We start from the raw sequence: 13,730 nt of genomic DNA on the forward strand, positions 1-13,730 counted from the left end.
GTTGAATACCTTTAGACATGGAAGAATAATCTGTTTCCTTCCACTTCCCCATACTTTTCACTGAATATTTGTTAAAGGGAAGACTTGTTATCCCTTTTGGTTCTAGTGCAATTTAAATGAAGAAAAATGGCAATAATTGTAATTAGAAACCTTTCTATTCGCCTCTGCTAGGCGATGTACTTCCCACACATGCAGCAAATAAAAGACAGTGAAGGATAAAATAAAATGTGAAAGACTCTTTTCAATAGTGCTGTGAAATATGACATACTTGAAATACTGGTATTTGCAATGCCTTATGAAAGACTTTTGTATCTTTGTGACTTTATAGTTCTGGCAATGTGGCAGTTGCCAGGGCAACTCAGCTTTTTCATGATTAGTAAGACAAATAGGTATGAAAAACCAGTGTAAATTGTGAAGGGCATAGCAAATGTTTGTTCTCTCTTCCTTCTTTGGCCGAGTGCTTGTTGAGCACCTTGGTGCACCTGATTTTTGATGTTTGCTTTCCCCTATATTTTGTTTTCCCCCATATATATATATACACACAATACCCAGTTCCTGCTGCTTTGGAAACAACTAAACACTAATATTCCATTTCCCCTCCTGTTTTGACTTTTCTGTAAAAGACTTTCACCTTCTGGTTTATTTTTCTATTTTTTTATTGTAAAGGCATCGCAAAGGGGTGTCTTCACGACATTTAACATTAGAATTTCATAAATACATAAAGCGGTTCCACCATGAGAGGGGCAGGACCAGCAGTTTAAAAGAGCAATAACAAAAATGGTGAGGAAGGAAGGCAACTGCACTTCGCAGGCCAAAGAGTTCCACAATCTGGGTAAAGACATTGAGGGGGCCCTGAATACACAAAGTTGTGGTTGAGAATTCAACCCATTAGGTAGATGCAGACAAGTTAGCAACGTGACAGTTGTGGGACACGCCAGTTGTCACTGCAATAGCAGTTCCACCCACAATCCGGTACAAACTGTCCCTGATTTGGCATCAGTGGGGCGACGACTACCTGTGGATGCACCCAGTCTGGTATTCTGTCTTATCACAGATTGGTAGGCCTATGTGACTTTATGTTAGCAACAGGGGATTTGGCAAACCTAACAGGACTTCAGTGTCATGGCAGCGGCACAAAGGCACAATTTGCGCCACTGTTGGAGCACACAATCACTACTGCTTGATGGTTTTCTGCTGAGTTGGGTGGTATTCAACTAGGTTTTACTCAGCATAAAAGGTAAAGGGACCTCTGACCATTAGGTCCAGTCGTGGCTGACTCTAGGGTTGTGGTGCTCATCTCGCTTTATTGGCCAAGGGAGCCGGCGTACAACTTCCGGGTCATGTGGCCAGCATGACTAAGCCGCTTCTGGCGAACCAAAGCAGCACATGGAAACACCATTTACCTTCCCGCTGGAGTGGTATCTATTTATCTACTTACACTCTGACGTGCTTTTGAATTGCTAGGTTGGCAGGAACAAGGACCGAGCAATGGGAGTTCACCCCATTGTGGGGATTCCAACCGCCGACCTTCTGATCGGCAAGTCCTAGGCTCTGTGGTTTAACCCACAGCGCCACCTGCGTCCCTTTTACTCAGCACAGGCCCACTTAAATATATGACCATGGCTAAGTTGGGCCTATTATTTTAAAGGGGTCTACTCTGAGTAATGCTTAGATGAATACCACTTAATGTTAATTTATCATAATACTGTAGGTTAAAAATTGTGCAGTAAGGTTTGGTAGCAGTAAAAGTGATCCGTACATATGTGTGCAACGTGCTCAGAAAGAAACATGTTTAATGGCCTGATGCTTATCTATGTTAATATGGCTGGTTCAGATCAACCCAACTGCACTTAGGAAATGTGACCCACTATTTCACAGTGACAACACAGTAAGCCAAGCTATGGTTTACTGATGGTGACTAGCAGGCACTTTGCCCTTCCCCATTCCTTTTTACTGCCATGCCACACTGAACCAAGTCAAGATTTGGCTTAGCATATCGTTCAAACCAGGGCTCATTATTGAAGTCTCTCACAAACCATGAGTTTTAGGTGTGGCAGCCAAATGGCCCAGGAAGGAGCAAAGTAGTTGTTAACGCCTTTCCAGGAGGTTTGTCGGGTTTTTGGTAAACCACAGTTTGGTTGACCATGTTGTGCAAACCAGTCCAATATACTTAGACAGAGTTATATGCCCTTAGGTAATAATCTCTTCCAGAAGATGCAATCAGAAGAATGTACCTCTAGAGTAGTTCTAGGGTTGTTTACATTGTGAGAGACACAGTCAATTTGCTTTCAGAAGTTCTTTCTTTGGAGGTTATTCATTTGTGTTTATTTTCACTGGAAGAAGGTATTTTCGATTCACTCCTTTGCTCAGTACATGGGGTTATTGTCAGGTCACACTAGGAACGCTGCCTGTTGTGTAATGAGTCAGAGATGAATCAGGATTCCTTTTTATCCAGGGTGCTTTTTAATTTGAGTTGCACCTTGAGTGTATAAAACAAGGCAAGTTTGAAGCGAGTTCAAGAGGTACCTTGGGAAGAGTGATAACACAAACAAGCTCTGTGAACCGGGTCAGTTTTCTTGTGGGCATTGTAAATGTGCTGCTTACAGGCCTCTCTGTCTGGAAACAGGCCTCACAGCATTTGATTTTCATTATGTTGAAAAAAAACCTCCAGCTCACGTTATTTTAAAACATTATGGCATGCCCTGTGGGACTTCTGATTTGCTTCCTTTGACAGCAACCCCCTCCCATGCTTTTGAAACGCCTCTCAGGTTATTTTTTGTTTTGTTTAAAAGGCTTGCCATGGTATCTGGGCAGCTTCTCTTTCAGAAACACAAGTACCAAGCCCCCTTCGGCACAAAGAACTAGTCACACAATTTTTTTGGATCCTCTCTTATGTTTCTTTTTTTCTGTGAAAGAAATAGGCAAAATGTGCTATTGCTCTTCTGTGATGTGGGACAGAACTGAAGTTCTGTGTCCTGGCAGTGGTTCTCAACCTGTGAGTCCCCAGATGGTGTTGGACTACAGCTCCCATCATCCCTGAGTTCTGGTCTTGCTAGCTAGGGGTGATGGGAGTTGTAGTTCAACAACATCTGGGGACCCACAGGTTGAGAAAGGCTGGTTTATTGGTTCATGGCATTTGCAAACTTACTTTACTTATATTGGGTGGGGCTCTTCCACGTCACAAAGAGGCCTACCCCACCTGTAGAAGTTTTCTGTTGATGTTTGCCCAATACAGATGTGTATTGAAAATGTGTTGAAATGTCTTGAAAATAACCCAAGGTTTATATATGTGGTTGTGAATGCAATGTTGTGGGGAGGGGGGTGGTTGTCCAGTGAAACCAAGGAAAGGGAAAAATGCAGGGGAAAATCAGGTACAGAAGCTTTCTGATATGTTCTATTCCACACACGGTATGATACAGTATATACTAGTGGGATATAGCTGGGCTAAGTATGAAAAATTGTAAATATTAAAGGCGTGCAACTGCTTTGGGCACAGTCTGAATAACAAGGAGGACTGAGGTGATTTTACCCTTTCTGGAGCTGAATTGCAATGTAAACAAAACACTCCAAGTTGGATCAATTGGTTCCCCACAAAGCCTTGTACCTTTCTGTCTGTCTGTTTATATGTACTCTCTGCTTTCTCCTGTTTTTCTGTGCGTCTGTTTTTCTACTCTAGGTCCTTGAACTTTGCAAGGAGTGAAACATGCTGATTGTGGAGCACTGAAGAGCCCTCAGTGCTTCTTTGTTGGTGTTAAAGCAGAGGACTTTTTTAAAAAAAGTTAAAAGCTTAATTTAAATTTAAAAAATGGGCACAGTTTTGCTTAAGGGGGAGGGGGGGAAATCCTCTGGAGCTCTTCAGCATTTAAGGGCAGCCCCACCTTTAATTGTCTTAATATGGATTATAGAGGAAAATGTTTCCACTACAAAGGCCTCTGGATCTCCAATTGGCCCATTCCTAGGATCCCCAAGTGGATTATTTCAGGGGAGCAGAGGAAAATGCCCTGGAGCTAGAAGGGGGGAAATGTGTAAAGTCCATTATCAGCAAAGTGCATCCTGCTCCGTCATGGGAGGCAAACCAGACATGAAGGGCAACAGAGAATTATTGGCAGGCCTGTCACAATCCTGCTTTGGTTAGAAAGCAATGCATCCCATTGCGTGCTCCATACCTCGCCTCCTTTTCTCTTGGTGACCCTGGTCTTCTGGCTTGCCCATTGCCTCACACCCCACCCAAGATGATAAGAAGTTATTCCGAAGTCCATTATGGGGCTTTTCCTGAGCATCTTCCCATTTTTTCCTTGAAGGGATGCTAATCCAATCTTTAACATGGACATCTCAGTAGTTTCTGATGAACACTTCTTCAAATGTGAGTCAGACATCTGATCCAGAGTGCCTATGTGAACAATGCAAAATTCTAACACTAGTCTGCATTCTTATTATAGTTCTCCATGGACTGCTTCATGCAGCCAAAACTCCTGCTAACCACAATAGGAGTGTTTTGACAGAGGACAAATGGGTGTTTGGCTTGCTCACTGTATTATTGTGTATTATTGAGATCTTCTGAGCAATTCATTTTCGATGAATATGACTGTCCTATATTATTGAATGGTTATAGGATCTGGAAGCCATGAACGTACTTCACCTCTTTCTTCAAAGACTCTACGCGGCAAGAAAAGGGTTTGCCTTCAGTTACGCTAGCATGCTAATATGTGTGGTTTGTTTTCGGAGTGTTTTGACATATATATTTTTTCCATCCTCAGTGCTTGTGACACTAGCGTACATACACTTATGCATTTATATGACATACATAGGTGTGTGACTGACTTATTTTGATGCAACACATGTTCTTAAAAACTTAATCAGCTTTAATCTTTAAAGCAAGCCACTAAGTGGTCTTTCATTTTAGCAATAAAATGTGGGAGGAAATAAAATAGTATTCAGTTTGGTATACATTAACTGTTAAGTCCTTTTTGACCCATAAAACCCACCAGCAACATATGGTGACCCACTGTGGGCCTGATTTTCCACAGTACCAAGAACCTGGGAGGCCCTATGTGTGGTTTATAGGTTTTCTTTGACTTGTGAATCACATGTTTGCAGCAGTATATTATATTCATCCTTTGTTTGGATACTCTGGAATTTTCTGCATATTCAATTTCTTGATTTATATTGCTTTTAAAATTAAAGATACTGGATGACTATATTTACATTATTCTTTCATGTCCTAAGAGACAAAGGCCCCAATCCAGCTGAAGGCGTTTCTGACTGAGGCTGCAGTCTATACCCATATACATGGGCAAGTCTCATTGAACTGTGCATGAATGTGTAGTATAAGTTCCACTGCTGTTATGATTCAGTTCGAATAAAGTGAAAAATACATGTGAATTTTTTCAGACTACTTGACTGAATACATCCCACTGCCCGTTGCATCAGGAAAAGTTTTTTCCTCTCTGTCTATTTCCCCACACACAGTTTGTTTAAAATATCCACATTTTTGTATGTGATTTGTCACTTTGAAGATTTTAAAAGTATTTTTGTATCATTCTGTTATTGCATAAATAGAATTATTTTTGACAAAGGTTGTGTAGTTATGAAAATCAATCTTTTTAAAAAAGTTATATGATTCTTACTATGCTTACTCCTACTTTCAGAGAAAACTAGACAATCTGTGGGAGTCAGATATCTGTGTTTAGTAATTCTCACTAGATGATCTCTACCAAATCCACATAGAAGCTGATAATTTAGATTTCTATTTAGTAGTGAAATAATGGAGACTGAATTACAGTAAGCAAGAAGCAATATAAAAATGAGGAGTGTTAAAGGTGAGGACCTGGAATAGCGCACAGTGAAAGAAGTGTTAGGTTGCCATATCATTGGCGGTAGAAGATAGCCACACAATTTTACTGACGTTGGGGGTGTAGTAGGTGGAAGAAAGGGCTCAATGCATGAAATTTTAGAAAAAGAGAGCTGTAGCAACTCCATTAACATTAGCAATGTGTGTAGGATGAGCCAGGATCAACTAAGTATTGATAAAGATTGGGGAAATATCAACTTCAGAAATATGATTTGGGAGTAGACAAACTACACAAAGTACCGTATCCTCTATTTGCTGCCTTCTTTATTTTCTATCTTTTGGGTTTTCTATCTTAGACTTAGAAACACATCCCCTCCCAACATCTTCGTCTCCCATTCCTCCTTCACAAACAGCTCTGCAAGTTCCTCTCTGACTCACATTATCTGACCAATCCATTCTGAACAACCTTAGCCAAACCTTTCCTTTTCCTTTATTGCCACACAGTTTCCCCCGAGTGCATTCTGATCCTTCCTTCTGTTGACACGTCCAGATAATATAGATTCCTGAAGACAGGAAAGGAAACTTTATTTTCTGCGTAACATACTGGCGCTAGGTGAAAGTGCAACAAGGAGGAGTTGTAGCAGTAGTAGGTAATCTTCTTCACCAACACCACTATATAACAGAGATTAGGACTATATTTAGAAGAGGCCATGTTTATGACAATCATTGCTCCAGGAGTTTGCTTGAAATGTATTCCACAGAACCTGCCTCTTAGTGAAAGTTAAAACTTTTACGGATAAAAATGTCATAGTTGGAATTTGCAATGTGTGCAAGCAGTCCAATGACTTGTAATACATACAGTACTATGTTAGTTGTATCTGATTACAGTGTATTAGGATAAAGGATATTGATTAATTTATAGCAGAGATGGGAGTCCTGTGGTCTTCCAGATGTTGTTGGACTTCACTTTCCAACAGCCCCAGCTAGCACAACCAATGGACAAGGATAATACCACTTGCAGTCCAGAAACATCTGCAGGGCCAGAGCTCCTAAGCCCTGATTTATAGATCCCTTGGATTATTAAAAGCAGTATGTAGTCTATATCTGTAGTGGCCAACCTTCTTCACAACTAGGCAAACAATAACATGCTACTGTTGCACACTATAGTACATATGCAGCCCTCTGTGTTTTGGCATGTTTTTAACCACTAGTCCACTCACCTGGAGAGCAGGCAGCAACATAGCGGGAAGGTAAACGGTGTTTCCGTGTGTTGCTCTGGTTCGCCAGAAGCGGCTTAGTCATGACCTGGAAGCTGTATGCTGGCTCCCTCAGCCTATAGAGCGAGATGAGCGCCGCAACCCCAGAGTCGTCCGTGACTGGACCTAACGGTCAGGGGTCCCTTTACCTTTACTGCTCTCCGAGACAGCGGCAAATTCCAGATGGCACCATTGCTGCATGTTGAACATCCATGTTCACACACACCTTTCTGAACATGTTTGTTTCCTTTTGTTTATTTGTAAAAAGAATTATCCTGCTTAATATACCCCCCAAAACCCCTCTAAGTGTCTTACATGAAAACAGTAACAATTTGAGAGCATTCAATAAATTATCCTAAAAGCTTGATAAAAATCAGATTAAAAACAAAAGCATGCTCATGGGTGGGGGTAAGTAAATTCTGTGGAGTAATATTATTATAAATATACCATGAATCAGGTTGATTTTACTGCAAATTCTATGTTTATTTGGACTAATTCAAATGGCTCAGTCCCATGGATTTCAAAAGAACCCCACTAGTGTAGGCAGCAACTAAATAACTCATATGAAATGGTTAATGCAGACAGTATACTAATATTGCTACTGATTCTTGGGGATAAATTATTGTAGGCTGTAAGTGTACACCAGCTGCACCAGTGTGCATGCCAGGGGGTGGGTCGCCATCTAAAATATGATGCACTCTTAAGAAGATGCAGTGCTTTCGGTTGTGTCCCATGCAACTCCCTCATTACATTAGAGTTGGCATTAGTATGGAACTAATAGCATTGCTATAGACCCATGATGATTTTGGCAAATGCATGTGTAAACAGCAATTCTGTTTCCAGAAAGGAATTCAGCACTTATTGTATCATATAGAACTCCTCCCTCCAAGTTTCACATGCATACCCATGTCGGTACTGACCTCAGGAATGCTAGCAATTTTGCTTTTAACGTATCGCCATACTCTTATCACTTCACCAGATACTTGGTATTTTTTAATAGTTGGCTAGTGCCTGCGCTGTCTGTCATGCTCTAACAATGATTTCACTCTCTCACATTGTTCGTCATGAAATGCATGAAATGTGTCTGGAATATGTGAACCAGCTGCACAGCAGCACATTCCTTTTCATCAGAGAAGCAAAGCTCTGGCAGAAACTGTCTCTCGCCTGTTCAGTTGTCTCATCATTCCATACTATGTCATGTCTTGAAATGCTGCATCATTAAAATAAATTAATAGGACACGTCTGGATAGCTCACAACATGTTTCAAAACTTTGTGGTTTCTTGTGGTGTGATTGTATCAGCATATCATATCTTGTGGAGTTCAAACCATGGAGGACTATACCTATGGATGAACTCTTAATTTAATAGATTTAACCACACAAGTAAGCATATCTAATTTTTTAGAAGAAATTGTCCCATTTGTACCTGACCATTGTGGGAAGGGAACCACTTGATTTCAACATGGTCCTGTGTCATACCACAGAAGTAACAGCGGTAAAGAGAAACACGGTTGTTTGATATGGTGCACCGCACCCTTTGAGAACCATTGCATTACACACTAATAATGTGTGAAGGGACTATAGTTGTGTGTGTGTGTGTGTTCCCTCTTGCTAGAGCATTTTGGTCAGACTATGTAGTGCAGATATGAAATATTTTTGATATATTGTCTGATGATTGTTAAAGTATTGCTTTTCAAATATTGTCAGTTAGCTCCACTGATGAAGAAGTTAATAATGACTCTTTCCCTTGAAAGAGTTGTATCCAGTGCCAGTCCTACTCACAATAGACACATTCATTTCAGTGGGTTTATTTTACATATAAATAAACTAAACTGGCAAAATCATTATTCATTCAATACATCCTATCTACAATATGCTCCCCTTCTAGTTGAATGCCCCCAGTGTGTTTTAAAAATGGTCTGTATTTGGTCAACCATAAATCTGAGATAAGAATACTCTAAGTATGGGAAATCTGTGACCATCCAGTTGTTGTTGGACTTCCATCATTCCTGACTATTGGTCATGCTGTCTGGGACTGATGAAAGTTGAGTTCAACAACATCTGGAGGGACACAGGTTTACCATTCCTCCTGTAAGCATTTCTTGTGGATGTGCTAGGAATGTTTGTTTCATGCAGATGGAAGCCTTACTTTTTTATTTGAGTGAATATTAAATAAAGTCATTGCCCCCATGCTTCTAGCTACAGACCAAAATTCTACTGTCTCATTCAGTTTAACACTCAGTACCCAAAAATGTAAGGTAAAGGTAAAGGGACCCCTGACCATTAGGTCCAGTTGTGGCCGACTCTGGGGTTGCGGCTATCATCAAATAAATATTATTTGGATTCAGGAAAAAACAATTCTGCTGAGTGCCCCAGATATCTACTGATGTTCAACAACAAGTTTAGGTTGCATGTGGAAAGAAGCATTGCCTGTTCAGAATAATTTTTGTCATTATTGTCTTTTATACAATATAAATGAATGAATGACTGAATGAATAGGATGTAAATTCTGTTAATCCTACCCTGCCTCAAAATCTCTTTCATTCTGAAAATGTAGCTTATAACAGCCTTTCTTTCATCTAAAAACATCTTTAAGGAGTCACCATTTTTTATTTTTAAAAATCTTGATAATATGATTTTATTACTTAAGCCATTAGACAGCAATCCTACAGGCACTTATCTAGGAATAATCCTAATTAATCTCAGTGGAATTCAGTTTCGAGTAGAAATGTCTAGGATTGTACTGTTAATCATCTGCATAAATTTGCATAAGAATAAACCATAGGGGCCATATCCCAAGCTCCCCTGGTACAGCAGATTTCTGTGTGTGCAACTGAACTTTATTTTCCTGTCCTGTCCCCAACTAGCACTTACACTCTTCTAGAGAAGAAGTGGGACACATGAAGAGAAAAGGGAAATTATGCACATGGAGCCTTAGATACAACTCCAGGGCTGGAGGCAAGAAAGAGGACTCTCTAGGTGAAACATCCATGCATCTCATCAAGTGTCATCTTAAAAGACCCACTCTCACCTCTGTACGAGAGTAGAAGTACTTCTAGGATGGCAGCAACATTGCCATCCTTTATTTGATTGTGTTTCTGTGTCAATAGTTCAGGGCTGAAGCCTTGAGGTTCAGGACCAGCAAACAGACTGGTACATCACTCAGATACATAAAATATCTCTTTTGTAAGTACTTTTTGTCTCTTCTTATTTTTTTCCAGTCCTCCACAAGCAGCCCAGAGAAGTGTGCCTTTGTTTGCTCGAACTTGGAAGGATTGCTGCAAGGTAGGCAAAAGTATTTGAAGAACTGAGCAATATTTGCATTTTTGACAGCAACAGCTATTGAGAAAATGATGGCTTCAGCAAATTTATATTGGCCAGGATCAAGACAGATGTCCACCTGAGGCTGCACAGGAGCTTATTGTGGACAGTTGTTCAAACAAAAACAAGCCTCCTTTAATATGGTTGTCTGCCATCTTTAAACCAAGGCAAGGAAACCAGCAGGTCTTTCTAAATTGGATTATTTTTCTTCTGCAAGTTGAAACATTTACAGCAATAACTGATGCTGTTTTTGCTATATAACTGAGTTAGTTCTCAGTTCTCATTCCATTGGGATGATTGGGCTGCTGTTGATGTGTAAATAGTAACAAGATGATGATGGTGATGATGATGACGATGATATATTTGGGTCATCTGAAATAATGGATCAGTCATTTTTGTGACCAGCCAATGTCCTTACCACTCTACTAATCATCTGGCACATATAAGATAACTCAAGGGACAGGAAAGACATGTCCCTCATTTCATTCTCTGAGAATCATGCTACTTCTGAGAGTCTTGAAAGCAGGCATGAAGTGAAACACTGGCACACACACCCTTTCCCCCAAATTCCCTCATGCATAGAAGGTGGTTTATGAAATGGCATTGTGATATCAGCCATTGAAAGCAATGAAGAACTGACTGAGCTAATTGTGTGAGATGAGTAGATGGATTTTGCGTTGTCAGTTTGACTTCTAAATTACATTTCATTTTAGTGCTTCACCCATATACAGTCATGTGTGGATTTAGTTCTACCAAGTTAAAGGAGCTGGAAAAGTTTGTGTTTTGTTTCTTTGAACTGAGAAGGAAGGATTGTGGCTGGACAGCGGGAAAAACATTTAAATCCATCTACTCTGAAGTATGAAAAATGTGGTAGGTCAGATTGTGTAAAGATGCAGGGAAAAAAGGATCTGCATTCCTTAAAAGAGTACAAGAGCTACATCTGATGAGTAAGGTTGCATGCAGGTGTAGAGCCAGGGCCCAGTGGGAACTGAGTGATTTACAGCCTGTCAGCGTCTGCAGACAGACAGGAAGTCAATGGATTATATATATAGGTGTTTGCTCCAGCCTAGGCTGATATTTCATTAAACAGAAGGGACCAGCTAGCAGCTACTACAACCCAGTATGATTTCACTTGTCGGTTTCTCAATTTTTTTTTCCAAGGGTCAAAAAACATGTTCATAAAATTTGAACCATAGTGGTAGCAATCCTCTCTGTGCATTGAGTCTTTTGTTTTTGTACCATGGGAGGTTTCTCATGTCCCAGCAAAACGTATCTATTTTCATTGTTTGAGTAGTTTATTAAAAAATTGGGCAGTGGGGGTAGAATTTTAAAATGTAAGAGATAGAGTGCTAGTTTTGGACTAGAGGATCCAGGCCTAATCACATCACTATTTCACAGTTTAGTATCACAGGTCGTAGCTAAGGCTATAAAATGCTATTTTTAAAAAAGAAATATCTCCATCATATTGAAACATAGGAAGCTGCCTTATACTGAATCAAACCATTGTTCCATCTAGCTCAGTATTGTTTTCACTGACTGAGTGGCTCTCTAGGAATTAGGTAGGGGTCTTTTTCCAGTCCTACCTGAGGATTGAACCTTCCACATGCAAAACCAAGCTATAGCCATTCTCCTGTTGCTATACTGTAAGGTTGATCAAAAAAGGGCATTCCCTTCCTGTGCCCCCTTTCCCCCTTTCATTTATGATTGTGGGAACTCAATCAGAGGAAGAATTGTAGCTCAGAATGAGTAAACATGATTAGAATGCAGAAGATCCAGAACTCAATTTGTAGCATATCCATTGAGTATTAAGCAGCAGGGAAAGACCTCTGCCTGAGACTGTGGACAACCAAGACTCTGCCGGTCACAGTAGGTCGGTGATGGCCAAACTTGGCCCTCCAGCGGTTTTGGGACTACAGTTCGCATCATCCCTGACCACTGGTCCTGTTAGCTAGGGATGATGGGAGTTGTAGTCCCAAAACAGCTGGAGGGCCAAGTTTGGCCATCACTGCAGTAGGCAATGCTGGGCTAGAAGGACAAGTAGCTGGTACAAGGCAGCTTCTACAAATGGAGCTACAGGAGTTCATTGAATTTTCTGCATTTCCCCTTAACTGCTAATGGACGTGAGATGAGGAGCCTCCTGCGAAGAATCTGTTCTTTCCTTTCTTTGCCTCCAGAATATCTTTTTTCTGCTGCTGCTGTCAGTTTTCACTGGTTTTCCATAAAATAGGAGACTGTCTACAGTGACAAGAGAACCCCCTTCTGTGTTTTTGTAGCTGGCTGGCTTCATACAAATGTAATATAATCAAAAGCTGTTAAAAAAAAAAGCTAGTCAGAAAGACTAGCCAGTGTGGTATAGAGGTTGGACTATGGCCTGGGTGACCAGGCCTCAAATCTCCTCTCAGCCATGAAGCTGAATGGGTGACCTAGGTGTAGGCACTGTCTCTTAGCCTAATTTACCTCAGGGTGTTGTGCTGATAATATGGAGAGCAGGGAGGACCATGTATGTCACCTTGAGCTCCCATACCCTCCAACATTTCTCTGATGAAAATAGGGACGTCCCATTTCATAAATGATAATTTTACTATTTATACACCACACATTATTGGCTTGCCCCAGCTTCCAACATGTATAATAAAACATTAAACATTTTTTTTAAAAACTTCCCTATACAGGATTGCCTTCAGACGGCTCAGGGTTGGATAACTCCATACCCTCCAAAATCTCTCCAATGAAAATAGGGACATCCTAAGGAAAAGTGGGACATTCCGGGATCAAATCAGAAACCGGGATGGCTTCTCTAAATCAGGGACATCCCTGGAAAATAAGGATGCTTTGAGGGTCTGAGCCTATTAGACCAAAGAGTGTGCTCCAAGAGTGTTGCTCAGCTCTAATACTGGAGCTAGGGTAAAGCGTGAAATCAAATACTATTATAATGATTTTAGGGGGTTTTTTGCACTTTTCATAAGGCAATGTAACTATTATTTTTAACCTGTTGGAACTGGTTTTGTAAGCACTGGTCACCTTCTGCATTCAAAGGTTTGGCGTGGAGCCTCCTGGATTAATAAAACTGGAGAAAGAGATTGAGCAAGAAGAAACACTTTCAACCCCTCTTCCGTCCCCCTCCCCCTCCCCCTCAAAGTCGCCTGGCAAAAAGAGCACAGGGAAACTTCTGGATGATGCGGTAAGTGTGCATTAGCAGGCCTCACACTATACATATTTCTCGACAGGTGATTGGCGGGGAGTCTCCCTCTCCCACTCTTGGTAAGGTATATTGATGCACTGGATAAAAGAAGGGTAACCATTAACTATCCTCAGTTTGAAGTACGGTAACATCTGCGAGAAATGAGGTTACAGGGAACCAGA

The 13,730-nt window shown here is 40.8% G+C and overlaps 1 protein-coding gene across 8 annotated transcripts in view; it reads left to right on the plus strand.

Moving 5' to 3' along the window:
- Nucleotides 1-13,730, plus strand: part of GAS2 (growth arrest specific 2) — a 115,415-nt gene that overhangs the window by 59,709 nt on the left and 41,976 nt on the right. For all 8 annotated transcript variants that reach the window (XR_014517072.1, XM_083465404.1, XM_083465407.1 and 5 more), the window contains 2 exons: nt 10,268-10,331; nt 13,404-13,548. Coding sequence is in view for 7 of the 8 variants with exons in the window: in XM_083465404.1 (XP_083321530.1) it covers nt 10,268-10,331; nt 13,404-13,548 (209 nt within the window). In the remaining variant the exon portion in view is untranslated. The remainder of the gene's footprint in view (nt 1-10,267; nt 10,332-13,403; nt 13,549-13,730) is intronic.

This window comes from Podarcis liolepis (assembly GCF_965112155.1).
Source record: "Podarcis liolepis genome assembly, chromosome: 1".
Lineage (NCBI taxonomy): Eukaryota > Metazoa > Chordata > Lepidosauria > Squamata > Lacertidae > Podarcis > Podarcis liolepis.